Source organism: Taudactylus pleione, unplaced genomic scaffold (genome assembly GCF_031769625.1).
Source record: "Taudactylus pleione unplaced genomic scaffold, aTauple2 ptg000462l, whole genome shotgun sequence".
NCBI lineage: Eukaryota > Metazoa > Chordata > Amphibia > Anura > Myobatrachidae > Taudactylus > Taudactylus pleione.
The window spans coordinates 219,245-246,634 of NW_028284864.1; the positions used below are offsets into that span (position 1 = coordinate 219,245).

Here is a 27,390-nt window from a genome sequence, read left to right on the forward strand (position 1 = left end):
CGATGTCGATCGCTAAGCCACGCCCCATGTCATGGGCCAATCAGTCAAAAGACAGGGATGACCATCGGTGGTGAAACCATCGATGGTCATAAAATGAATAGTTTGTAAACATTGATTGCTAGTTGTTATTTTGCCATCGATGGTTACACCACCGATGGCCATCCCGCCAGCAGCCAGACTCTCAGCACACGGAGACCTTTCAAGCCCTCTCTGTCAGTCTCTCAGCGGCCCCGGCTCTAGTGACAAGACGTTGTTACTCCTCCTCCGAATTCGCAGTCAGCCAATCACTGGAGGCGGGGAAGATGAAAGGGGCGGGGCGACAAGACAATACGGTAATTTGCCTGTCGGTAGGACGCGCATGCGCGCAGCCACAGCGACATCTTGCCTGTGTACTGGTAGCGGTGTTGGTGACCGACGTCTGTGTGTGGTGGATACCGGGATTGACAGGTAACCGGGAGGAGGGGACAGAGGGGGCAGCGTGTCTGGTTGCTGAGATGCCAGACTGCATTCCAGTGCGGTCCTGTAACAAAGAGACGCCTTCTCCTGGGGCCTCCTGTTCCCAGTCCTGCCAATCACTGGAGAATATATAACTGTTAGCCATACATTGTCTAATGATACATTGGTGTGTGTGTGTGTATATATACTGATACATTGGTGTGTGTGTATATACTGATTGATTTGATACATTGGTGTGTGTGTATATATACTGATACATTGGTGTGTGTGTATATACTGATACATTTGTGTGTGTGTGTGTGTATATACTATATACTGATACATGTGTGTGTGTGTGTGTGTATATACTGATACATTGGTGTGTGTGTATATACTGATACATTGGTGTGTGTGTATATACTGATACATTGGTGTGTGTGTATATACTGATACATTGGTGTGTGTGTATATACTGATACATTGGTGTGTGTGTATATACTGATACATTGGTGTGTGTGTGTGTATGTATATACTGATACATTGGTGTGTGTGTGTGTATGTATATACTGATACATTGGTGTGTGTATGTATATACTGATACATTGGTGTGTGTGTGTGTATGTATATACTGATACATTGGTGTGTGTATGTATATACTGATACATTGGTGTGTGTGTGTGTATGTATATACTGATACATTGGTGTGTGTGTATGTATATACTGATACATTGGTGTGTGTGTGTATGTATATACTGATACATTGGTGTGTGTGTATATACTGATACATTGGTGTGTGTGTGTGTGTGTGTGTGTGTGTGTGTGTGTGTGTGTGTGTGTATGTATATACTGATACATTGGTGTGTGTATGTATATATATATATACTGATACATTGGTGTGTGTGTGTGTGTGTGTATATATATATATATATATATATATATATATATATTACTGATACATTAGTGTGTGTGTGTGTGTATGTCTGTATACTGATAGCCATACATTGTCTAATGATACATTGGTGTGTGTGTCTGTATACTGATACATTGGTGTGTGTGTGTGTATACTGATCGCATACATTATCTAATGATACATTGGTGGTGCTATTATTGCTATTATTGCCTGCTCTCCAACATGACCCCTTCCACCAGGCCCTAAATGCTCTGCTCCTGGACTTCAGGATCACTGCTGTGGCACTTTGTATGTTGTAATACAATGTGTATTTCCTTTTGCGGGGTGCACATCTGCACTGTGCAATGTATTGCACCATATGAATGTCTTGGGATCGGTATGGGATGCCGGCAGTCGGGTTCCCGGCTGTCAGAATCCTGACACCGGTATCCAGACAGGGCTAACATACCGACACTTGTTGTTAGGGTTGCTAACCGTCCCTCTTTGGTGCCTAACAGGCGGGGCATAAATAGCCGGTATGGTCCCACCTGGGCTCATGGATTGATGTCCTGATAAACCTCACTACAGTAGAGAGTAATATCCCGTACACATTGAACGATTAGATATCGTTGTCTGATCGTCCTACATGTGCTGGATGTTCGATATTGAACATCCAGCAACATACACCAACCCCCAAACGATGTAACGGCCCGCGATCAACGTTCACGGGTCCCTATAGTAAAAAGGCTAACCTGGTCGTTATCGACCAGGTTGGCCTGCATGCACGGGCGATGATCGATATCGACCATCCGTGCCCGCGCATCGACCATTGTTTGGTCGTTGGGAGGGGTTAAAAAAAAAAAAAAAGGACGATATAAACGATCAAACGATATTGTTATTGTTTATATCATCCTTTTAATCTGACCGTGTGTATGCCCCATAAGATTGTTGACCCTCCATTACCATCCAATCTGATAGACCTTGCTTTTTTAATGTGTGCAAAAAAAAAAGGGTTGTTGCTCATAGCAAACACTAATCTTTTAATTAAAAAAAATAACTGGTTGGTCTGGTTGCACCAGTGTTCATGAATGTTTCCCAATTTTTTTCTGTTTTTAGTGTCCTCACTTGTCGGATCTGTTGTGGAGAGCACCCTTTGTTGTGTCCACCTTTACTGTCCATACATCGGCTCTAAATGTCTTCTCTGATACTGGTATTTCCTAATACCCATCTCTTTGTTACTCTCTCCTGTCTATTAATTGCCAAAAGCTGGCCAGACGCGTTGCACTGTCGCAGCTGATACTGGCTGGATATTGTAGTGTGCGTGTCCCAAAATCAATCAATAAATTCACTCAAAACTGTTGAGATTGAACCTAAGACTTGATGTGAGCTTAAGCAGACGCGTTTCATTGCATTATATATGCTGTAACTGAGTGTGCTATATTTTGTCGACATTGATCACATCGGCACTGATGAAATGTCAACATGATTAGAATGTTGCTAAATCATTCCTCGTGGGTCAGTGGTGACTTACCTGGGACGGCGGCTCCAGTGGTGTCTACCGAGTCTGGTAGTCCGCTGATGAGGACTTCCGGCTCATGCTGCAGAACTTCCGAAGGTGCGGATCACTAAACCCCTAACCCTCTGCTGCCGCAGCCTAACCTTTTGGTCCCTGCAGAATGTCGACATTTGACATATCTACATCAGTAGTGTCAATGTTAAGGCTGCATCCCCTTGTAACTATCCTTGATAGCTTTGGGCAGAGACGTAGAATTTTGTGAGCCCCTTAGTAACGGTTTTAGGGGACCCCCTCCTCACTGCTTCTAGAGAGACACCTCTCCCCAGCAGTTGTTCATGTTACACCCCATTGTATTACCCCAGCTCATTTTTTGCCCCTTAGTAGTGATCTATTTAATTGGATGCCCCATAGTAGACCCCAATTATGGATGTATAACGGCAAAGATGACAAGGAGTACTCCTATGTAGTCCAATATGTTGTGCACTATGAGACTTTTTTGTATGTATGAGAGAATTGATACTATTCAAAATACATGAAATAGATACATTGGCGTCTAGTGTTCAGTCTAGGTCCTAGAGAAAGGGCACTCCGGCGTCGAAAAGAAGGTGTGCCTATAAGACACCCCCCCCTCCTTTTCATCACTTTTGGGGGTGTGCCTGACACTTAAGGACATGCCGGTCTGACCCCAAGGTCTCCCTTCTCTGTGAATAGATGTGGGGCGGTTATTGCTAAACCGCAGTTTTCTCCAACCACGGGACACTGCGGCACGCAAGTGGGGATGGCACCCGCAGGCTCTTTTAGCGGGGCGCCGCTAAAAGGGGCAGGGTACATTGTATCCTTTTGAAGTCGGGTAGGGTGCGGCGCCCTGCTAAAACGGCCTAGCGGGAACACTAGGTGTCTAGTATACCACCTATAGGAGGGTTGTGGCTCATTAGGTGTACAGTAAAAAGGTAGACAATGGAAGTTAGACAGGCAATAGGTCGACAGGTACAGAAGGTCAACAGGGTCATTAAGTCGACACACAAATGGTCAACACATTTTTTTTTTCTGACCCTAATTTTCACCCTAACCCTCCCCTTAGTACCTAACCTAACTCTCTGGTAAGTGCCTAACCCTAACCATCCCTTCTGGTGCCTAACCCACCCTCCTGGTGCCTAACTCTAAATGTCGGGGTAAGTGCCTAACCCTGAAAAAACAAAAATGAGTCGACCATTTGTGTGACGACCATATGACACTGTCGATATTCTTACTAGTCGACCTTTAGTACGTTGACCTATTGCCTATCTAACTTCCATTGTCTACCTTTTTACTGTAGACCTAATGACTGGATACCCTAATGTCCTCCACTAAGTAATATAAAAAATACCTTTTTATTTTATCATTTTTAATTTTCCTAAATATGTAGCGAGCAAAAGAATATTAAATAAGAGTGAAAAGAAAGAAAGATGTGAATTGAAACTGGTCAGATTAGGTGTGTGTTTAGTCCTGTGAGGCGAATTCACTGAAAATTCGCATTGAGAATTACATTTGCAATTCAATTCCAAATTGCTTGTTTTTGTTCGCACCCCCCGGAGGATTTGAAAAGCAGGGACAATCTTTATTTTAAGGTAAACATTTCGGGACTTGCTTCGGAACCCCCACCCCTCCCAGACATGCCTCCTAATGACTAATTAGGCATTTGGGATTTATCACTTCGTTTAATTAGGCCAATAAACATTATTGAGGTGTAAAAAAAAATAAATGGCCTCAAATTACCCCAAAATAATTTTTATTAGCTAAATAATACACCCCAAATTTAATGAAATTATGTATTTCAATGAAAAATAGCTTTTTATAAAAAAATAATAATAATTTAAATCTTTAATCACCTCAAATTAGCCCAAAAGCATGTTTTTTTTTATACTTTGGTTGGCGTTTTTGGTATAATTACAAAGTAAATTCTACAGCTTTTTACATTATATAATTAAAAAAAAAAAAAAAGTTAAAATCCACTAATTGACATCTTTTTTTAAAAGCGAACAGTACTTTCCTTATGGCCACTAAGGCCCTGATTCAGAACCGGACGCTCTGACCAGAGTGCTCGCTCTGAATCAGGGCCCACCTCCATAATTATGGAGCGTCCTCTTGGACGCTCGAATAGCTGTGGGTCACCACCCACAGCATATACGAGCGTGCAGGATGATGGTCTTGACCATCGCGACCATCGCCACTGCGAGCCGAAGCCTGCGGTTGAGTTTCTCAACCGCAAGGCCAGGAGTGATTTTGGCTCTATCAGAGCCAAAATCACTCCCACTGACATCACTAGTGATGTCAGTGGGGCCGGCTTCTGACGGTAGGCGTTCCCTTGGGAACGCCCCCGTCTGGGAGGCACGCCCCCGGCACGCCCACCAAAGGGGGCGTGCTGTCAATCAACATCGACAGCACGCCCCCTTTGATCAGACACAACGAGCGAAGGAAAGTCCTTCGCTCGTCGCGTCGTGCGCATGCGCTGTGCACACCATCGACCCACTTGTGAGCAGACAGCCGCTCGCGAGTGGGTCTGAATCAGGCCCTAAGTCTTCTATATGATTCTGCTAACAAAGTTTTCACTTTTTGGGGGGCCAGGAAGGTCTCCCCACTCTTTCATGCTATCTTCCATGTTTGTTTTTTGGACAAAATTTGCACACTCTCGCGGCGAGTAGCGCGAATTGGCACTTCTGATTGAATAGTGTGTATCTCGTGGGCACGCATGAATGCAAAGTGTGCGAGTTTATCGCCTTTAGCAAACTCGCATCTAATTGAATCCCCCCAAGCCTGTTTTGTTTCCTTTGAAATGATGAAAGTGATAATGAATGAGGGACTATTCACTATATATCATATATATTATTAGAGGTTTAGATGTGTACTGTCCCCACAATGATTTTTACTGGGAAGAACTTGTGTAATCAGTCTCACTCCCAAGCATTCATTGTTTTCTCATGTATATTATCGTGTCATCCTTCTGTGTATAAATTCCAACTTTGGTGACAGGATAACAGCGTGGCTGGGTTACCTGTGTCTCCCCAGGCTCAGTTATTCAGCTGCAAAGTCTTATTCACATTCACACTTATGCTGGGCATACACTGCCCAATTATAGCCAATCATTTTCTACATGGGCCGATAATTGTACAGTGTAACGCCGCCACCGATCTGCAATTATCGGTCTGTCAGACATGCTGAAATCGTCCTGCATGTCCGATAGATCCGGCTATCGGTCGGCTGTATCTGCAGCCAGGTACGCAACATTTTCCCTGTTCCTTCCCATGGAATGAATGGGGAAATGTCTCATCCCCAGGGGCAGGGCCGGATTAAGGAGGGAGGCGACAGGAGTGGTCGTCCTGGGGCCCCCACAAGTGGGCCGGAATGGGAGACGAAACGAGTTCTGCCCCCTTCGGCCCATCTCAGCCCAGCGCCGCAGGGAGACTCCCATTTGCAGGGCGACGGCTGAGATTCTTACCAGCGGGCGCCCGGCTCCCCCTGCAGCGCCAGCCGGAGGCCAGAGCTTACTCCTGAGCTCCAGCTTCCGGCTCCAGCAGTGTGCAGTGCACTATGGGAGAGAAGTCATGACGTCTCTCCCATAGTTCCGACCAGAGTCTGGTGGACCGGAGTCAGCGGGATCGGGGCTTTAGGTAAGTCTGTTTGTTTTTGGTTTTTTTCTGTGTGTAAGCATCTTCACTATAAGGGGCACTACTACAGGGGGCATTACTCTATTGGGGGCTCTTCTACAGGAGGCGTTACTACAGGGAGCACTACTACTGGGGATTTGGTTAGTGAGGTGCTGCCGAATGCAGCATGGGCCCCCCGCCGTCGCTTCGCCAAGTGTGTATGCATTTGCTGATGCCGGCTCCCCCCGCCAGGTCCCGTGATCTGCCGATGACGGGCTGGGTACACATAGTCAAGTGTGTACCCAGCATTATAATGTATCTTCCTGATTCCTAAGCCAGGTACACACTAGACGATATGTCGGCAAATTGCGCAACATTCATCCACAACGGCCAATGTGTACCAGCTCCCAGCATTGGCAAGTGTGTATGCACTCGCCGATGCCAGATCCCGTCGTTGGCAAGATCAAGTTCATAGAGATGGAGCTCCCAGGCTCACTCAGCTGCTGCAGGCCCCTCCTCCTATCCTGCTAGGCTTCTGGGTTATGTACACTCTTCTCTCTATAGTGGAATGCCTCTCATTAGTATGTTTAAGGTAATGATATTATAAAGTTGCCTTATTGTGGTCCATTTTATTTGTAAATTGCTCTGCAAGTTATGGTCTCAGTACACTGTCAATTATGCAGAGTGTTATTCAGTGTAGAGCAGGGAAGGTGAACCTCAGGCCCGGGGGCCGTATAAGACCCCCGGAATCATTTGCTCTGGCCCTCTGAGCTTTTTTCTGCTAGCCTCATCTGGTTAGCACTGTGCCTAGAATGGCACCCTGCAGCCAGAATCTATGCAGCAGTGCCGTCTGGAGCGTCCTTAGGATGCTTCAGACGGTCACACTGCTGCCCTTACAGCTCCCCGGAGCATCCTCGGGAAGCTCCAGGCATTGCTGTAATCACTGGCGATGGTGGCCCCGGCCCTATGTGATGACATATGGAGGGGCGTGGCCTGCGATTAATGATATATATATATATATATATATCTCATAATGGCCCACGGCAGGAAAAAGGTTCTTCACCCCTGGTGTAGAGCATCACCGCCTCTTATACGCAACTTTCAGCAGCATGAACTGGGTGCAGACAGCCCGGTAGCAACAGCACCTCTGCACCTACTGAAGCTCGAGCCCTGGCTTTGGGCTATCGACTTCCAGGCAGTGAACCTATTCTGATGCTCCTTGTGGTTAATGTTCTTGACACCCAGGGCCTTGAGCAATTTGAGGGACTTATGTAATAGGCTGCGCGGGCTCCTGTGAGTCTTCCTGTATTTTAAAGCGACAATCATTTTTATTTAAAGCTGCAATAATTTAAAGGCAAAATCATCTTGGGTAGAAGAAAAATCAAAGTGTTACTATAAAAGTGTTCATAACAAGGTGTCACCTGCAGCAGACTGTGCCGCATACAGAATGGTATGACAAGAAGCGCAACGTCTTCAATAAGAGAAGGGGGGGGGGTCCTCAAGACTAGAGAAAAGAAGTTGGAACCATCATCCAGTCTTCATTTTCTATTTTCTGTTGCTGTCTTGAGTGGAGAACTTAGAGGAGAGACAGAAGTGTACAAAGAATAAAAAGGAAGGGGGGGGGGGGGAAATGAGGGGAGGGAGAAGAGAAAAGAGTGAACCCACGTCACCCGCGACGTGAGGAGCCTGCCCCGCACGCCTGCTGGATCTAGTTAGATCCAGTCAGCGCGAGGGAGCGTAAGCGGCCAGTAAAGGTAAGTTCTGGGCTGGGGCCAGGACCAGTCTGGGGGCACTGCCTGTGGGACACTATTAAAACCTGGGGGCACTACATAAGGGGCCAGCTTGGGGGCACTATTTAAGCCTGGGGGCACTGCATAAGGGGCCAGCCTGGGGTCACTATTTAAGCCTGGGGGCACTATTTAAGCCTGGGGGCACTGCATAAGGGACACTATTTAAGCCTGGGGGCACTGCATAAGGGGCCAGTCTGGGAGCACTATTTAAGCCTGGGGGCACTACATAAGGGACCAGACTAGGGGCACTACTTCAGCCAGGGGACACTGCATAAGGGCAAAGCTAAACTACAGGGGGCAATGCATAAAGGGAAAAACTACAGGGGGCACTGTATAAAGGGCACAAATACAGGGGGCACTGCATAATGGGCACTTTTGACTGAGAGCCAGTGGGGGAGCAGCATGAGACCTGTTGAGCTGGATTGGTAAGGGAGGCCCCTTTTCCCGGCACGCGCATAATTGCGAAGGCCCCCACCCGGGTACTTTTGGATGCCACCCGGCTGGAAAAAATTTCTGGGGAGAACACTGAGAGGGCAGCAGCAGGTTAGGATAAAGGAAGACGTCGTAACTACCTCTCCGTCACAGGGAAAGATCGGTATGAATGGCAAGGACAGAGACCCTCAACAGCATCATTTAGCAACTACCCAGCTGTACTGGGGGCTCACTCAGTAATATTCAGGTTTCATACCATTGTGTGGTCTGAAAGCAGGTCTTATGCTGGCCACACATGGCGATCTGCACACGATCAGCTGATGTGTGCAATTTCCCTCGAAACTCTCCCTGGCAGCTCTGTACATGATCTGCACACAATCTGCACACAATTTGGTGTCCAATCTTTATACGATCTCTCCTGCATCCAGACTTTCACAGTGCATGGTGTCCTAGATTGTCAGATCTGCCCTACTACATGGCAGATCTGACGATGCGGTGTGCGACCAGCGGGGACGCACATCGCATCGTGTGTGGGGACTCACGATTTACTCAGGATTTGGCCATATTTTACACGAACTGTCGTTCGATGTGTTGGATTCGGCCAGATTGGGTAAAATATCGCTATGTGTGTGGCCAGCTTAACTTAATAGCATCAGGTAAGGGATCAATATAACGTTCCCAAATGGTGAAAACAATTAACCTGTACCTCCTTGTGGAGGCCTTAATTCAATCCAATTTAAATACAAAAAAGAGCTTTTCCTGGAACAAAAAAATGGAGCAAGCCATTGCTGCAAGATGCAGTTACGCGGCTGCTGCGGAAATAATAGCCAAGTCTCCTGCTACCATGGGTCATTTGAATCTATGAGCCAAGGATACCCAAAACAGCCCAATCTGGAGTCAGTGGGAGAAAGCTGACCAAATCCGACATGGCATATTGTTTGATTTGGGCTCAGAATCTTTTGATCAGGCGGCAGTCCCAGAAGCAGTGATCCAGCATGGCAGGAGAAGCGGCGTTGTGCAAAGCGAGTAGTGAAAACTGCTCCTGTCAAGCCGCAAGACCCGTCTGGTATTCACAAGAGAAGAGAAGAGGGAAGTACGTATGAGGGAGTAATACAAGGAAATGGCCTAACCCAGTCAGATGGAAAAAGGTTAGGGAGAACCTTATGGACATAATTTTGGGCCTGAAGGAAGGCTAAAGGTTGGGGACACACTACCTGTCAGTGGCTTTTAGCAAAGGTCAGGGGTTTGCGAGTCCCGCTATCTACTAACAATCTGAAGGGGTTGGTTACGTGATTCCGGTACACACAATGCCGGCGGTCAGAATCCACATCATGTAATGCGCATGCAGGTAAGTATCCTAAAGGGGCCTATCCATTAGGTGACCTGAAAAACTGAACATCTAGCGTTCAGTCCTTCAGGTCGCCGGGTGCAATGCCCGCACTGAACGGCGTTCAGTGCAGGAGACCGACCTCCTATCTGTGAACATGTGGAACCTGACAATCGTCGTCAGGTTGACCAGCATGTTCCGCAGATAGTCGGGGTCGGCAAGGACCCAGCATGCACGCGCATCTCTGGTCCTTGCCAGCTATCAATTAGACGACCTTCTGAACAATCCGACCAAAACCTCCTGGTTTTGGTCGGATCGTTCATAAAGTCGTCTAATGTTTAGGCCTCTTAACCCTTTCCCCTAATCCTCCTTTCCCGCAGCCTAACCCTAAGTTCTCTCCTAGTTCTAATCGCATTGGGATTCTGTAGCCGGGATTCTGACCGCCGACACTGTGAGCGCCGGCATGCTGACTACATCCTGTCTGAAGATAGACCCGCAACCGACAGAACAAAAAGGCAAAGGTAGCATGACCTCTCTGAAAGTCCGGATTACACAGAAGAGGGAATAACTGTGAAGAAGAGGTGCTCCACCAGCTGGGTTGAGCCACTCGATTGACCTTTCATTCATCTACACAAAAGTCCTTATCCAGGATAGTTTTGTGGCTTCGTTTATCAGATAATTTATGTTAAGTGGACTGTGGGTGAGGGACACCCTATGGACACTGCTCCTCTTTTGGATTAATGAAATGTAAATGTCCCACTGAAATAGAATAAGATCACACAATGCTGGTTTGGCAATGAAGACCCAATGGACACTCCATGCTGTGAAGGTGTTGCTGGCAGGTCTCATACCAGGCAGTAATAGTTCGCTTACCTAAATATGCTTATTTTCAATCATTTTGATCATTTTGAACATTTCATTTATCACTAAGGGTATAAAAGGCCAGTACAAATTCTGTCTATCTAGGGTTACACAACCCTTACAATCCATAGTGCCTGTGTCCTCTGCAGTAACAATTAGATAAATTATTGCTACACTATAATGGTCGGAATAAACTCCTGGTCATCAGTAATTGCACAGAAAAACCAGCAGAAGTGTCAGAATAAAATATATGGAAGAGCCGTAATTGTGTTACCAGCATGTACAGTCACACTGCAAGACTTCCGCACTTCTTAACCCTGACAGGCACATTTCCAAGTTTACACTAGTTCTAGCGAGACCATTTACTATCTTGTGCCCTGGTTTTTCTCTCTCACTAACCGGGCCATGTAAATTTACCGCAAGGGTGTTCATTTATAGATCAAAATAAATGAAGAGCAATTGCTACATATACTATGTGTGGATATATATATATATATATATATATATCTATCTATCTCTATCTAAAAATAGTCCTTATACTAAGAACAGAGGGCACACACCAAAGCTAGTTGCTTCTTTTTATTCATTCCAACCAATCGCATGGGTGAATAGATAGATACCGCTTAATCGACGTTTCGAACCCGAAGGACCTTTGCCAAGATTGCCTTCATATATTCCAAAAATAGATGTTCCACCTAAACACGTGCATCAACCATAGCATCATATGCTATGGCTGATGCACCCCTCTGTTCAGTCTATTGGGACGTGAGTGCGGGACTATTGGAGATAGATATATCTATCTATCTGAGTGAACGCACCTGTATACATTGATGGTGCTATTTTTTTCTCATTTGATAAAGAAGTTTTTGCATTTATAAATTGATGTGCTGGTTCTCTGTGTATGTATGTATGTATGTATGTGTGTATATATATATATATATATATAATTTTTATTATAAAATCATACTTACCGACGTTCTGTCAGGGGGCTGCCAGGTCGGTGCAGCTTTTAGGTGGGGATGGCATTGTGGGGCTGGGGCTACGATGACGCGACTCAGCGCGAATACTGTCATCACCCCCCCAAACTGACCACTTTCGCATGCAGGGGCCTACGGCCATTCCGGGGGACTTGCCTACTCCTACTCTTGCGGGCTGCTGGGAGTTGCAGCGGATTTTCGGGAGGCTCACGGCAGTTCCGGGAGAGTAGGTAAGTATGATATAATGGAGATGCGCAGGGTCGGTTTTACGCTGTTGTTTTCGCCACATTAGCGCAAATTCCGAGAGAGTGAGAGTGCGCTATGCCACAAGGTCCACACTCACTTCCTCATATCCATATTGCGCTAGGGTGCTGCACCAATTCCCTAAATGTAGTATCCAAAATAGGGTACACTCACCAGACTTGTGACAGACAAAAACTTATTTTATTGAAGCATAAAGACTCGGTCGGCCAATCCAAGATACTATCTGACAAAGATCCCTGTGAGGATTGAAACGTGGATTGGCTGACCGTGTCTTTATGCTACAATAAAATAACTTTTGTCTGGTGAGTGTACCCTATTTTGGATTATATAATATATATTATCCCTCTTCTTTGACTGTTCCTGTGTCTTGCTAATAAGAGGTGGTCTGTATGGCCACAAGAGAGAAGCAGGAAAGCTCTTGTTTTTATTTTTATCTAGTCGATCAGTAGCTTTATCAGCCGGGGACTATTCTTGTGCTATTATACTGCACCCCAGGGTGCCTCTTTATCTCATTTTCATTGCAGATCTAGCACCTGGGAAACCAATTTACATGCCACAACTTCTGTCACCCTGAATGTCTTAATCAAGCATTTTATTCATTGTACTAATATAAAGGTTTTGGGTCAGCTGGTTTACATAACTTTTTTTTTTTTAATATGACTGCACTTGAATTACCTCATTGTACTGAAGATACCTCGCCACGTACAATACATCCAGTCTCATAAAACATGGGTACACTTAAGGTGGGTAACACTATACAGATATATCTGCAGATGATGGTTGTTCGTACACTTTGATCAACCATCATCTATGCCTGCCCGCAGGTCCCGGCGACCAGGGGCGTGTCCCAGCGGGTGGGGGCGTGTTCAGGAGGTCAAGGGAAATCTGGAACGAGATCTTATCTTTTCCTAAATCACACCTTGTGTACGGAGCTTTAGTCCACTGTGTAGTGATAGTCACAAGGAGTACCTTATTCCTTCGGTGGAGAGCGTCCCGCGTCTCCTCTACGTTGTGGTCGACGGTGTTATCCGGTTGCGTTATTGTGGGGAAGGTCGACGGTTGCAGCGCAGTCTTCTCACTTGATATCTGAGAGGCCGCTGCCAGCGGTGTGTCTGCATCGGTTCGCCGTAAGATCCTGTAGATATGGTGTCTTTGCATGCAGGTGGAAGCTGGGATGTGGAAGATCTGCAGAATGTGTTGCCTGGGGAAGGAGAGGCTCTGCTGCGGTTCCCTGTGATCTGCAGTGCAAGCAGCACCTTCATCTGGAGCCTTTTTTTTTTACGTTGTTACAAAAGTAGCAGTATCCTTACAAGAAGAAACATTGGATCTCACTAAGCACAAGTGTGCAACATACCCAGCTGACAGGTCTATGACAGAACTACATATTTACCAATTGGATAGACAACTAAATGCAATTTATGTCTGCGGCAGCATGGACCACCCCGCATATAATTGTGATGAGTTACTTACAAATACCCTTTTATTTTATTGTTGAAAACAATGGCTGATTTCATCCTTGGGTTTTTTTGTTTTTTTTGGAAGGTGGATCAAAAAAATAAATAAAAATGTCAGATTATGAAGAATCTGCATAGTGTTCACCTGAGAAGACAGAGCCATTTTCAGCCTGTAGAAATAACATATTTTAAGTGCTTGGTATGTAAACGTGTCAAACCGGAGATGTGTTCACTACAGAACCAGTGTGAGGAATAGAGAAGGTAATGGTTTGGCACACAAGCTCCAGCTACCAGATGGGTCTTGATGAAGGGCTGGGTTCAGTTAGACACAAGTTGCCGTTAGACAGCTTGCGTTGCACATTACCAGCCAATTACTGTAGCTGATTGCTAGTTGCACCTACTTAGGTTGCAAACAGAAATCAGCGAGTCGTAGGTGGGCGCAAAGTCGTGGGAAACTGTTCCGTGCGTAATTGAATCCGGCCACAAGAGTCCCAAAAGATGTGACCTATACAGCCGTCCCTCCGACATAACCATTTCCAACCATTAAAAACTCTGCTCCTGAACTGGCCACTGAATTTTCTATTGCAAATGCCTGGCAAAAAGACTTTTATAGTTCTGGGGCAGAGCATTTGGTACTGAATTTGCATGGGTCATGGTGGACGTTGAGACATGGTTGGTAGGGAATCAGTATGGCTGGTTGTTCAAATCCCGACAGCGGAAGCCCGGCAGGGCTGAAAATCCCGAAGCTACAAAAGGTAAGTACATTCAAACTTTTTTTTACCCCCTAACTCTAACCCTCCTTTAGGGGTGCCTAAACCTAACTCCCCCTTCTATGCAGCCTAACCCTGAGTCTCCCGGGGTGATGCCTAACCCTAACCTCCCCCCGGGGGCACCCAACCTTAACCCCCTCTTCCCCTAGCCTAACCCTATCCTCCCAGCAGGGTGCATAACCCTAAGTCCCCCCCCCCCCTCGAGAGCCCCTAACCCTCTAAACCCCTCCTCCCCCGCGGCTGTCCGCGCCTAGCTTACCTTCGATTGATAAGCTGGGTGTCGGACTCCCGGCGTAGGTCTAATGGCAGGTCGTCGGGATTTCGATGCCTGTCATTTATACCTTTTCGGGAAGCCGGCGGTCGGGATTTCGTCCGTCAGCTTCCCGACTGCTTCTCGGTTGGTAGGACCAACTCTCTGTGATGTGGCATCTTGCATGAAACTATTGTGGATACTGATGGGGGTATTCATTACAGGTCACCATGGCCCCACAGTGGGGCAGCTATAAATTATAAATCATGTTCTTGATGATGTTGATTGGACTGAAGTAGAGTAGATTTTAGATATGGTTTTCAAAAGGTAGGGGGGACTAAAGTACCCGAGAAGAAGGGAAGGTTGTCTACAAGAACAATGATTGAGATTTTGGTGGTTATTGTATGAATAATGGGGAATTTACTTTTTTAAATTGATTTCTGTTGTTGGACATCCTTAATTTAGTGGTTTGTATATATGCTCTGTTTGTTTTGTTTTGTCCTGTAAATTCTACACGACCTACTATATAATTTTTTTTTCTACCTTTTTTATCCCTAGATGCCCCCCAAAAAATCATCTCGGGGAAAGAAGACATTGGAGCCCCCCTCCCAGAGTACAGAACAAGAAGAGGAGTCTCCTGGGAAGAGGAAGCGAGAACCAGACTCTGGAGCTGATCAAGTAACCAAAAAAACCTCTAGGAAGAAAAATGCCTCACCAGAGTGCAGCAAAGGTAACCCACACCCTAAATAGATTTATATTACATAGTGTTTACGTAGACTAGTCTTCAGTCTAGCACCCTGCACCGGTCCCAAACCGTGCAGTTCCTCTATCCTGCCAGGGGTCTCGCTGTCTGCTCTGGTGTTTCTAGCACACTCAGCTGATGCCACAAACTGCTGAGATACGGACCACAGTGTGCTAGAAGCACTAGAGCAGAGAGCGACACCCCAGGCAGGAAAGAGGAACTGCACAGTTTCTCCACACACTTCAGGCTCAGGGATAGAATGAACGCTATATAACCTCATTCTCCGCACTTCAGGCTCAGGGACAAGCACAAGATTTCTAAGGGTTATGGTTGGCCAATGGAAATGTTGTTGTAGAATGTGAGCTGTCACAGTGGATTTCATGGGTTTCATTGTTGCCTTATGGTCTGCCTCTGCATGTATGTACTATGACTATCAATCCTGCTACAGTAGATTGTAGAGAAGTAGGACTGCGGCTCCAATGCAAATATCCCTGTAGCCTCAAACCTAAGTAAAAACAAACTCCAACCACAGGAGATTCGGCAGCATGGCAACGTTACCGATATCCCCCGATTGAGCCAACTGGGGATATAGGTAACGACCAGGGGGAGTGCGCAGCATTGGTCGTTCAGTGCATACACACTGGACGATATGAACGATATTGTTATAAAAATAGTCTAGTGTGTATGCCCCCTAAAGGGCATATACAATTAGGAGCAAATTCTTCAGGGGGACCTCGCGCCCAATTTTGGATCACCGTGGGTATGCACGCTCTCGATACCCGCGGTATCAATTAAAAAAAAAATACACGCAGAGTTTTCAGCACTAAAAAACCCTGCAGTGCGAGGAAAAGAAGTTACATACAGGTCCGGCGGCTCCCGGTCATCTCCCCTCTTTGCACTGGGAATGGGCCTGCAGGGAGGCCAGGGGGCTGCTGGGAGATGTAGTTCTCCCTGCTGCTGCCTCCGAGGGGGGGGGGGGCGCACATGCACACACACGCCACGCACGCTGCTGCAGAAGACCAGATCCCGACAATTGGAGGAAGAAGACACCGCTTAATTAGCCATTGGGGGGTGCCACAGGGGTCCCAGAGCAATTTCCGATAATTTTCCTACAATTATGTATTTTAGAAAAATTGGTCGTGCTCTGGGGCTGCGAAAACAAAAACCTCCCGCTGCTTAAAAAATGAAAAACCCCACACCCAATTGAATAGCAAAAATCCCGCCCCTGCGGATAAAGCCTAGCAGGTGCTGGATTTTTGCTATTCTTGCACCTAATTGTATACCCCCTAAGACTGGTCAGAGTGACTTTGGGAGAATGAGGGGGTGATGGGGGAGGGAGAGGCTAAAGGATGTAAGATGATGGTCGGAGGGGGGAAAGAGGAAATGTGTGGAGTCTTGGATGACTCAGCCATGGGGGAAGACTAGATCCTAGGGTGTGACCACTTGAAAGGAAGGGGGAGGAGATTATTGGGTAAGGCCAAAAGGGGGTGAGCAGTTTGGATGCAGGAGTTTCCAGCGGTTATCAGGTGGGATATTAAAGTCACCTAGCATCAGTGATCGAAGTTCAGGGGAGAGGAAGTGGGTCAGCCAGTCATTGCAGTTCTCTAGGAACTAGGAGGTGGGGCCAGAAGACAATAGATGAATTGGATGGGACAATTGGCAGAGCGAACCTCCAAAAGAGGATAAGGACATAGAGGGCTCAAGGGGGGTAGTACACTATATGGGCTCGATCAAACTAGGTGTGAAGGGGGCGAATTGCCATTGCAACAGCATAGAAACGCCAGCAAAGGCACGGCAATTCATAGCCCCGATCATACCCCGGACTCGCACGTTTTTGTAAGCAGTCCTATGGGGCCGCGAACAACGATGTGAGAGTCCGGAGGTACCGTAATTGCAGCATACAGCCACGCTTACTTGCGGGTGCGAGTAATTCACAACTAATCGGATCTGAATGTGCAGCCAGGGGCTTTGATTGCGGTGGATTTCCTTTGTAGCATGTTCTTTATTACAAGACTTATAGAAGGGACTTGGTGAGACATCAGTTGTAGTCTTTTCATGTTGCGTTGTTACCTGTTAAAGGTTTTTAGTTTTCTTGTCTGATAATATAACGATTTACCTTCAAAGATTCACCAGATGACAGTAAATCTAAGAAACATGAAGACAGACGGACAAGCATTGTGCATTACCTGTACCGGAGTACAGTAGGTGGAAATGTTCGTGCCAAGGTAAGTTACCAGGGCAGCTCTGCACATCTCTTATATATGTATGCCCGGCTTGCTGCCCATCTGCAGATGCCTTATTATGTGTGGCTCTCTTCCCAGTACCTGCAGACTCCGTTCCTACGCTCTCTGGCGTCTTATATTCTCTATCGAACTAACAGTCCCTTTGACAGGAGAGTTACCACGCTTGAATGGCATCCGACTCAGCCAACTACGGTGGCTGTGGGGTCAAAAGGCGGGGACATCATTTTGTGGGACTATGAGGAACTTCATAACACTCTAATCCCTGGAGTAAGTCTGAAAGTGCCGTATTAGTGGAGATTTCCCAGCTGGTCCGTATGTAGTTCCTCATCACCTTTCTTCTATTTCTCAGATTGGAGCCGGAGGCTGTATTACAGGAATGAAATTCGATCCATTCAATCCTAATCAGCTGTACACCTCCTCCGTAGCGGGCAGCACCATCTTACAGGACTTGAGCGGACGTACTGTACAGATGTTTACAAACACAGAAGACTGGGCGTAAGAGGCTTTATTCTGTACATCGCGTGGTCGATGGGAAAGGGTCTCTTGGGGAAACCAGTGGGTTTTTGAAAACAAAATTTTAACTAGGTAGATGTCTCATTGGAATGAAGGAAAAACGTAATTTAAAATGTACCAGTCACCTGCATACAGTGTAGGCAGCCACTGCGCGGGCAGCTAATAAGACCTGCGACCACATAAACATTATAATGGGCGCTAGAGACAGCAGAGAAGCATTGTGCCTCTTACTCTGGTGATGTCACTCAGGGCTGGTGCTAGGGTGTGAGATGCTCTCCTGCAGACTATAAATATGTGCCCTCCATCCTATTTTTAATAAAGGGATGTGTGCCGAAAGCACGCGCCGCAAAAGCTCAATAGTACCCCCAACTCAAATTATGCCGCTCAATCTTATTTACATTACACCAAACATAGTGCCTCTGATTCACGTTACGTCACACAGTAGTGTCCATTATACATAATGCCCACAGTAGTGCCTCTTATACACACAATGCCCACAGTAGTGCCTCTTATGCACACAGTGCCTTAGTAGTGCCTCTTATGCACACAGTGCCTTAGTAGTGCCTCTTATGCGCACAGTGCCCACAGTAGTAGTGCCTCTTATGCGCACAGTGCCCACAGTAGTAGTGCCTCTTATGCGCACAGTGCCCACAGTAGTGCCTCTTATGTGCACAGTGCCCACAGTAGTAGTGCCTCTTATGCGCACAGTGCCCACAGTAGTAGTGCCTCTTATGCGCACAGTGCCCACAGTAGTAGTGCCTTTTATGCACACAATGCCCACAGTAGTAGTGCCCCTTATGCACACAATGCCCACAGTAGTAGTGCCCCTTATGCGCACAATGCCCACAGTAGTAGTGCCCCTTATGCGCACAATGCCCACAGTAGTAGTGCCCCTTATGCGCACAATGCCCACAGTAGTAGTGCCCCTTATGCGCACAATGCCCACAGTAGTAGTGCCCCTTATGCGCACAATGCCCACAGTAGTAGTGCCCCTTATGCGCACAATGCCCACAGTAGTAGTGCCCCTTATGCGCACAATGCCCACAGTAGTAGTGCCCCTTATGCGCACAATGCCCACAGTAGTAGTGCCCCTTATGCGCACAATGCCCACAGTAGTAGTGCCCCTTATGCGCACAATGCCCACAGTAGTAGTGCCCCTTATGCGCACAATGCCCACAGTAGTAGTGCCCCTTATGCGCACAATGCCCACAGTAGTAGTGCCTCTTATGCGCACAATGCCCACAGTAGTAGTGCCCCTTATGCGCACAATGCCCACAGTAGTAGTGCCTCTTATGCGCACAATGCCCACAGTAGTAGTGCCCCTTATGCGCACAATGCCCACAGTAGTAGTGCCCCTTATGCGCACAATGCCCACAGTAGTAGTGCCCCTTATGCGCACAATGCCCACAGTAGTAGTGCCCCTTATGCAGTGCCCACAGTAGTAGTGCCCCTTATGTAAAGCCCACAGTAGTAGTGCCCCTTACACATAATGACACACAACACAACGTTGTACTTACCTGAAGCCCCACTCCTGCGCCTGTCGCCGTCCGACAACTTCTGGCGCTCAGCAGTATGGGGGAGAAGTCATGTACAAAACTAGGTCATGGCTTCCTAGTGAGTACACATAAAATACCATTGTTTAATGTTGAATGATGCTCTAATGTAACAATGTAAAATTTTAAGTGTTACCACCCCACAAGCTCCTGCCCTAACGGGGTCTACTGCCGGTCTGCAAGCTGAGTTGTAGACGCTCTTCCTGCTAACATGACAGCCATGTACAAGGAAGGAAGAGAAGCATGCTGGACATGTTTTGTTATGTATAAATCCTTAACTTTGTTTCATGTATCATATTAAGCTCGTTGATATACAGGCTCTGATATACATTAATGTCTGCTTGGTACACAAATGCTTGGTCAGTGTAGTCCATTGATACCCCGATGGTGCCAGATTTGAATTGCTGTGCCATGATGACCTAACCGACGTTGTCCAACACTGCTCATGTTATCACAATGGCTGACCCAAAAGTGAATTGGAGCGTAGAGTGGCACATTGCTTACAAATCTGGGTGATTAGGCAAAATGACTGGAATGCATCTTAAAGTGAAGCGCCACCTTCTGGGAAGATACAGTATGTAACGGCTATTGGTGGGATTTGGCAGTGATGGTCCATCTCAGTGATAGCAGAAGTGTAGCCTCACAACAGTGGATGTCCAGAATGATTATTGGGGCAGAACTGAAACACTTGCAGAATAAATAACTGACCTCTTAATTGCTTTATTCTCTTCTAGCATGTGGTACTGCAGCCTGGACGTGTCGGCCAGCAAACAGTGCGTTGTGACTGGGGATAACGTGGGCAACGTGGTGCTCCTGGAGACGTGTGGCAAAGAGGTGTGAGCCGTGCCCTGGGTGACCTTAGAGTGCGTGCACGGACACTGTGCCTGTGCTGCCAGAATCTAGTTTGTCGTCAGACATGAATAAAGAATTAACATTTTTTTTTTTTTTTTTATTTCTCTTTAAAGATCTTTAAGTCCAGGCTGCACAAGAAGAAGGTGACACATGTGGAATTTAACCCTCGTTGTGACTGGCTCCTGGCCACGGCCTCTGTGGATCAGACAGTGAAGCTCTGGGACTTGAGAAACATTAAGGACAAGTCCAGTTGCCTGCATACACTGCCTCATGCTCGTGGAGTGAACTCCGGTAATATTGGTTTATTACGTTCCTTAATTGTCAATCAAAGCCTGCTATCGAATATTATTTTTAATTTTATATAGCGCCAACAAGGGTTCCGCAGCACCGTACATAGGGTATAACAAACAGTACAGACAGCACCATAGCCTATGTATATACTTAATTACGTAATGGGTATGAAATACCGGCAGTCTGGATGCCTCCTGTCAAAATACCAACAGCGGCATCCCTCCTCCCTTCTCCCCCCCCTAACCTTCCCTTCTTGTAGCCTAACCCTAACCCTCCCTGTTAGTGCCTAAACCTAAGTCTCCCACCTTCGTGCCTAAACCTAACCCTACCCCCTTAGTGCCTACCCCCCCCTAGGGGTGCCTAACCCTAACCTCCCTCCCACCCCCCGCTTAATACCTAACCCAAACCCCCCTATGCTGCATAAACCTAGCACTCCGCCCCCCCCCCCCGCGCGGCTGCTAACAGCTAAAACGCCCTGGCTTACCTCGTTCAGGGTGACGTCTGTCTAGAATCGGGATTCAGATGGGCGTCGGTATTTCGACACCTATCTTTAGTCCCTTGTCAGGCTTGCGACGTCGGGATTTCGTCCGGCGGCATCCCGTCCGCCAGTCTCCTAACTACATCCCCTTAATTACAGTTCTTAGATGGCATCGTTCTGTTTAGGACACAGAGAGGAGAGAAGGGCCCTGCATGCAAGAAATGAATGAATATAAAACAGCAATTGTTTTATTCACAAGTTTAGTTAACTCCATTCCCTTTTATGTGTTGTTGGGATTCCCTGATCAAGGACCTCATCCTGAGTCGGACGCACCTGCGGCAGCCTGCTGCCTACCTTACGCTGATGCGAGGAGTCTATGCCGATCACCCATGCTTCCTCATGTGGAGGGGTCGGGCTGCCCACCATTTTTCCGTTTGCAGCCGTCATTTAACTGAACCTACACCCACCCTATGCTCAGTGCGAAAGGTCTGCCAGAGGCAGGGGTGCCATCTCCGTCCACACGCGGGAGGGCCAATACGCCCACTTCACGCAAAGGGAACCGTCAATGGAGGGATTAGTCTGTCCGCACTTTCAGTCTCGGTCCGTGTGCGCGCATGGTACAGCGCAGCCTGCATTTGCTTTCTCTAGCGTATGGGCAGTTTGCAGATTATCCATGCGATCTGTACAGATTTGTTTCCGAATCAGGATCAGGCCTCCAAAAAGGAGAATAGACTGAAACGAGGAGATGTTGGTCCCACCAGCTGCCACCATACTACAGTCTCAGGCGGCTCATGTGATTTAGGTTTCTGAATCTCAGAGCAGTAACTGTTAGTGGTGACCACGCTGCTGCTGGTGGTTCCACAATAGCTGGTTGCTTACCTTCAACTCATACAGTCCAATGAATACAGCTAATCCCTTTTTATATGTTCTTTGCAGCTTATTTCAGTCCATCGGATGGAGCCAAACTTCTCACCACCGACCAGCACAGCGAGATCCGAGTTTACTCGGCCTATGATTGGTCAGTGCCACAGCGTATCATTCCACACCCACATCGCCAGTTCCAGCACCTGACTGCCATAAAGGTCTGTGATTGGGTTCCTGCTCCAGAATGAACACGTTCTATTTATGGTCACTAGGAGATCTTTATAAGTATATTGTGCTGTAATTAATGGACAATGTTTTTATTTCTTATATCCAGGCCGCATGGCATCCCCGCTATGACTTAATAGTCGCTGGACGTTACCCAGACCCTCAATTCCCAGGGTATACAGCAGATGAGCTGCGCACCGTGGATGTGTTTGATGGGCAAAGTGGCAACATAGTCTGCCAGCTGTATGATCCCTATGCGTCTGGCATCGTCTCGGTAAGGCACTGTTCCCTTTTGGGTGGCTTGTATGGTGATGTAATGTACATTTTGCATGGCAGTGTTTGTAGCGTGTAGCTGTTGTGACACAAAAATAAGTTGCCTCCTTCCTCCAATAGGCCTAGGCTATTCAGCATGGAGTCAGGACCCCTAGGGGGGGCGCACGCAGAACAAACCTGTACCCCTTCCTTCTTAGAGATAACTGGACTAAAAGCCGAATAGCTTTTTGGCCTTCGCTGGTACCCCTGGGCCTCTGGTACCAGGGTAATATAAACATATTGCCAATAGTTTTTTTTTTTATATTATATAATTTGTGGCCTTAGATATAAAATAAATGCCCCAGTAAATAAAATAATAAAAATTGTTGACTTTTTAAAAAAAAATCCAAAAATGCCCCCTATTATGTGCCCCCTTAAAATGTCAATAAAATTGCCTCCATACGTAATTATTTTCTTTTAGCGTATGTTTTTTGGTTTTTTTTGGACGAATTGCGAACTCTGCACTTATTACACACATTGAAGCATTTTTAAAAAATCAGGACAACTGCTTACAGCCATTTTAGCAAAATCGGAGGCTATTTCACCCCACTTATTCCTCTTCCTGCCACGGCTTATTATAAATCGCTCTTTGTCCAATTACTCTTTCTAGAGTAGTACATAATTTGTTTTTCCTTTTTTTTTTTTTTTTATTAGCTGAACAAGTTCAATCCAATGGGAGACCTTTTAGCATCAGGAATGGGTAAGTCCTATTATTTTTATTACTTTTTTTATTTCTTCATAACCCATCTATATTTTCTAATTTACATGTTACGTTTCTTGAAATTTGTAATTATTTAAAAAAAAAAAAAAAAACTTTATTTAGGTTTAGAAATGCTAAAATGAACATTAACAGACATTAAATGTATGTACAAAAACAGGAGTTGGTGTGGAGAGAAGGGATATTGCTGCTAGACTTGAGGGTCCTGACAAGCCCGTGAAAAAGAGAGTAACCCAACCACCATAGTACAGTAGCAATTACCAAGCCTGCTCTGAAAGGTGGTTATTGGTGAGGTTTGGTGATTTGTAGTATTGTAGTGGTGCCAGAGGAATCCTATTTCGGTGACGTTACGGGTTGTGTTATTGCTTGAGTGCGAGGTACCACATTATATTGTTGAGAGTGACAAGCTATAAACATCCTGGCTGTATTGGGGATTTGTGAGGGCAGTTTGTCAGAAGACCCGGACAGGCCCGCCACTGGCAAGCCAGATCTTTAGGGATGGTTGTCGCTAGAAATAAGAATAATTAAATTGTCCCACAGATGAACAATTTTAGGGTAAATCCATCAAATAGGCGCTTAGTGCCACAAACCCTCTTCAACAAAGAGGGGAAGTACTTGGAACTGTTTTAGGGTCAAAAAAGAATGTTGTCCATATAGATGAAGATTTATTCACAAGTTCCACTTTCCACTTTCCATTGTTCCACTGGTTCTCTGCTGATCAGTCCCATTTTCAAAACACAGGAAATAGTATTGAGGAAAGGACATTTGGGGGGAGGGGTTCAGAATGATCAGAATAAGTGTGTAGATTTTTACTCGGAGTTAGGACAACGTGACATAGGCATTTTACAGTGCTGTCATTTTCTGAACAGGAATCCACAATATTCTATGGGGTCTATGCACTAAGCCTTGGCGAGAGAGATTCAGTGAACAGAGATAAAGGGCCTGATTCAGACCCGCTCGCGAGCGCATAGCGCTCACAAGCGGGTCGATGGTCGGCCAGAGTGCACGCGCGGCGTGCACAAGCTCCGTAGCGAGTGAGAAATCACTCACTCCAGGGCTCGCTACAAAACGGGGAGGCTGTCGATGTTGATCGACAGCTCGCTCCATTTTGTAGGCGGGGAGGGGGGTTTTTGGACCTGCCCTTTGTGGGCGGCCCTACTGACATCATTCGTGATGTCAGTAGTGAACTTCCTGCTCTATTAGAGCAGGAAGTTCACTTGGGCTTGCGGGAACAGAGACCCTACCACAAGGGTCTCGTCGCAAGCCCGATGGTCGCGATTATCGCGACCATCGCCGGACCGCTCGCAAAGGCTGTGGGTGGTCACCCACAGCTATGTGAGCAGCCTGGAGGCTGATTTTTTTTTTTTTTTTTAAATCCACCCTGATTCAGAGCGAGCGCTCGCAAATAGTGAGCGCCTCTGAATCAGGCCCTAAGTACCAACCAATCAGCGCCTAATTGTCACTTTACAGGCTGTATTTGAAAAATGACAGGAACTGATTGGCTAGTACTTTATCTCCGTCCACTTTCTCTCTCTCTCTCTCTCCAAGGCTTGGTACATAGACCCCCTAAGTGAGTGTTCATTCAGTTGGTGTACTCCCATTCACACCAGAGCGATTCCGCTGTCAGAATGCTGTGTACAGAAAGCAGAATACTTATAGATCGACATTATTTAAATGATGCTATCCATATTAAAAATCATTTTTCAGAGGTTCCCAAACTCCGCCATTTAGAGTCCTCATTTTAAGGATATCCATGCTTGAGCACAGGTGACTTGATTAGTACGTCAGTCAATTTAATCATCTGGACTCAAACAGGGATATCCTTAAAACCTGGACTGTAATGGAGGAGTTTGGTAACCTGAGGCCTATTTCGTTGTGTGTCTGCTTGCAGTGAATAGCATAGAAATGGTCATATACGTATTTGTTCTGTCTAAAGATAATTAAAAATGATCTTATTATGGAGACAAAAAAACTGAAGTCATATTTTTATTTTGGGGATTTAGCTTGGTCAGGCTCCTCATGTCTGCCATTTTGTTCTGTTTAAATAAGTAACGTCCCATCCTTTGTCCTCCATGTTTGTTCAAGGTTTTAACATCTTGATCTGGAGTCGTGAGATTCTGTTGATGATGAAGCAAGAGGAAATGATGAGGGCTCTGAGGGAAAAGGGGATTCCAGTGGGGAGGAAAGAACCACCAAAAACTCGACCTGCTCAAAAGGACAAGTCCGGTCCATCAGAGACCGGGAAAACTCTGACTGTTGTAAAGGAACCGACTAATAAACAACGTGGGAAAAGCAGAGATAAATGACCGTGGTAGAAGGAGCCAGCCTGTGTCATTGCACTCCGCAACATCTCTAACCAAACTCCAGTTGTGCCTTAATGCACCGGTTCCAAGCAGCAGAGTGCATCTGGTTACATTAAGGGGGGCCCCGTTTACTTGTGTTTTGGCCCAAAAAAACCCGAGAAGTCCCCGTTTCTCTTGCCTCATCCCTCTGTCCGCATGTAGGCACAAAATGGGCATTGTCCACTTTCGACATCATATATAATGATGTGAAAGCATTCCACAATGTTCTAGTGCTTGCCAACAGAAATAGCGAAGGCACAACTATAGATGTAACACAATATAAACAACTGGTTTGTTTCATAGGAAAGGGAGAGAGAAGTTCACAATGAAAATCAGCCATAATGGCCTTTACTGTTAACATAGAATTTCCATTCCCTCTTGACCAGCGATGGCAGCTGATGGATCTTTGTAATTTAAGTGACGAATGACACATTGAAAGCTGGGTCAATGTAGGTAGATGTCCCTGGGGGGGAGATGGGACAAATTGTTTGCTTTTCGGTCTAACACAACAAAACTTCTTGTTAAGTGTGACTGACGTAAGCCCTAAGCTCGCCCATTTCATCCCTGCAGATATACAGACGCAGTACTTAGCTTGGCGTGGCTAGTGCAGGATCTGCGAGCAGGACAGTGAGATGGGATATAGTACTGCACTGCTTTGAAGGCTTCCTGACGTTTCAAATGTTACTGTTGTTTAAAGAGAAATAACCTTTATCTAAATGATAATTGAGATGGTTAGTATTATCTGTCATTGGTATAGCAAAGGGGATTCCCAAACTTTCTTACATCATGGAGCACTAGAGTATCCTCACTTACTCCACCGCACCCTTCGGACAGCGCTGTGCTTCTATTTGCCCAGGTATTCTGATTGGCTGCCACCAGCACTGTATCTGCCTATCCTATTCATTATAAATAATTTTATTTGGTAATGGACCACCAGCCCGTGACACCCCTGCAAGTGCCCCTCTGCACCCGATTTGAGAACCCCTGGTATAGTAGGATCTTTCTCTTTATGTGAACCCCTTACCAACTGCTGGACAAAATGGCTTGAGCTTCCTTAGGAGGGGGGTGAGGGGGGGGGGGGTGAGGGGACTAACCTTTTACCATACCCTTTTGTGAGGTTCAGATTTTCAAAACCGGTGCTTTCCCCTAAAGGGGTTGCACGTACCAGTTACCTGTATTACACACAACTGCTTTTGATGATGATCAGACCAGGATAGACTTCAGAGAACTCCTTACTTGGGATTGTCTTACGGCTAATTGTGAGATCGCTGTCCAAAAACAGCAGCCAGAATTGACCACAAGGTTTTTGTACTTTACCAATCGGGGTTTTCTGATTGCAAAAACGGAATCCGTATGCATTTATGGGTTTAGAAGTGGGACAGGCTCAGCTGTTTCTGTGTATATATACTGTATGCTTCTTTAAGTCCAGCCTAAATAAATATGGCAGTTTTTTTTTTTTTTAATTCTTGTGTGTACTAACAATGTTGGGTGTTCTGTAGGTGTCACAAGTGGAGACGGGGCGAAACCACAATTTATTTATTTTATTAACAATTCTTTATATAGGGCACATAGTCCACAGCGGGTTACAGACAATATATTCATTCAAATCGGTCTCTAATTGCAGACCCTGTTACCTGCCTCACCTGGGAGGAGGCAGGCAGGTCGGCAC

At 46.2% G+C, this 27,390-nt stretch overlaps 1 protein-coding gene across 1 annotated transcript; it reads left to right on the forward strand.

Annotated features, from left to right (window-relative positions):
* The first annotated feature begins 351 nt into the window (after positions 1–351).
* DDB2 (damage specific DNA binding protein 2) lies at positions 352–27,184 on the forward strand. The gene is made up of 11 exons (XM_088448619.1): positions 352–447; positions 15,147–15,318; positions 17,455–17,555; positions 17,652–17,840; positions 17,923–18,068; positions 20,374–20,473; positions 20,605–20,782; positions 22,197–22,342; positions 22,459–22,623; positions 23,316–23,361; positions 25,465–27,184. The coding sequence occupies exons 2-11, from the start codon at positions 15,147–15,149 to the stop codon at positions 25,683–25,685; spliced, it is 1,464 nt and encodes a 487-aa protein (XP_088304745.1). The 5' UTR covers positions 352–447; the 3' UTR covers positions 25,686–27,184.
* The last annotated feature ends 206 nt before the right edge of the window (positions 27,185–27,390 follow it).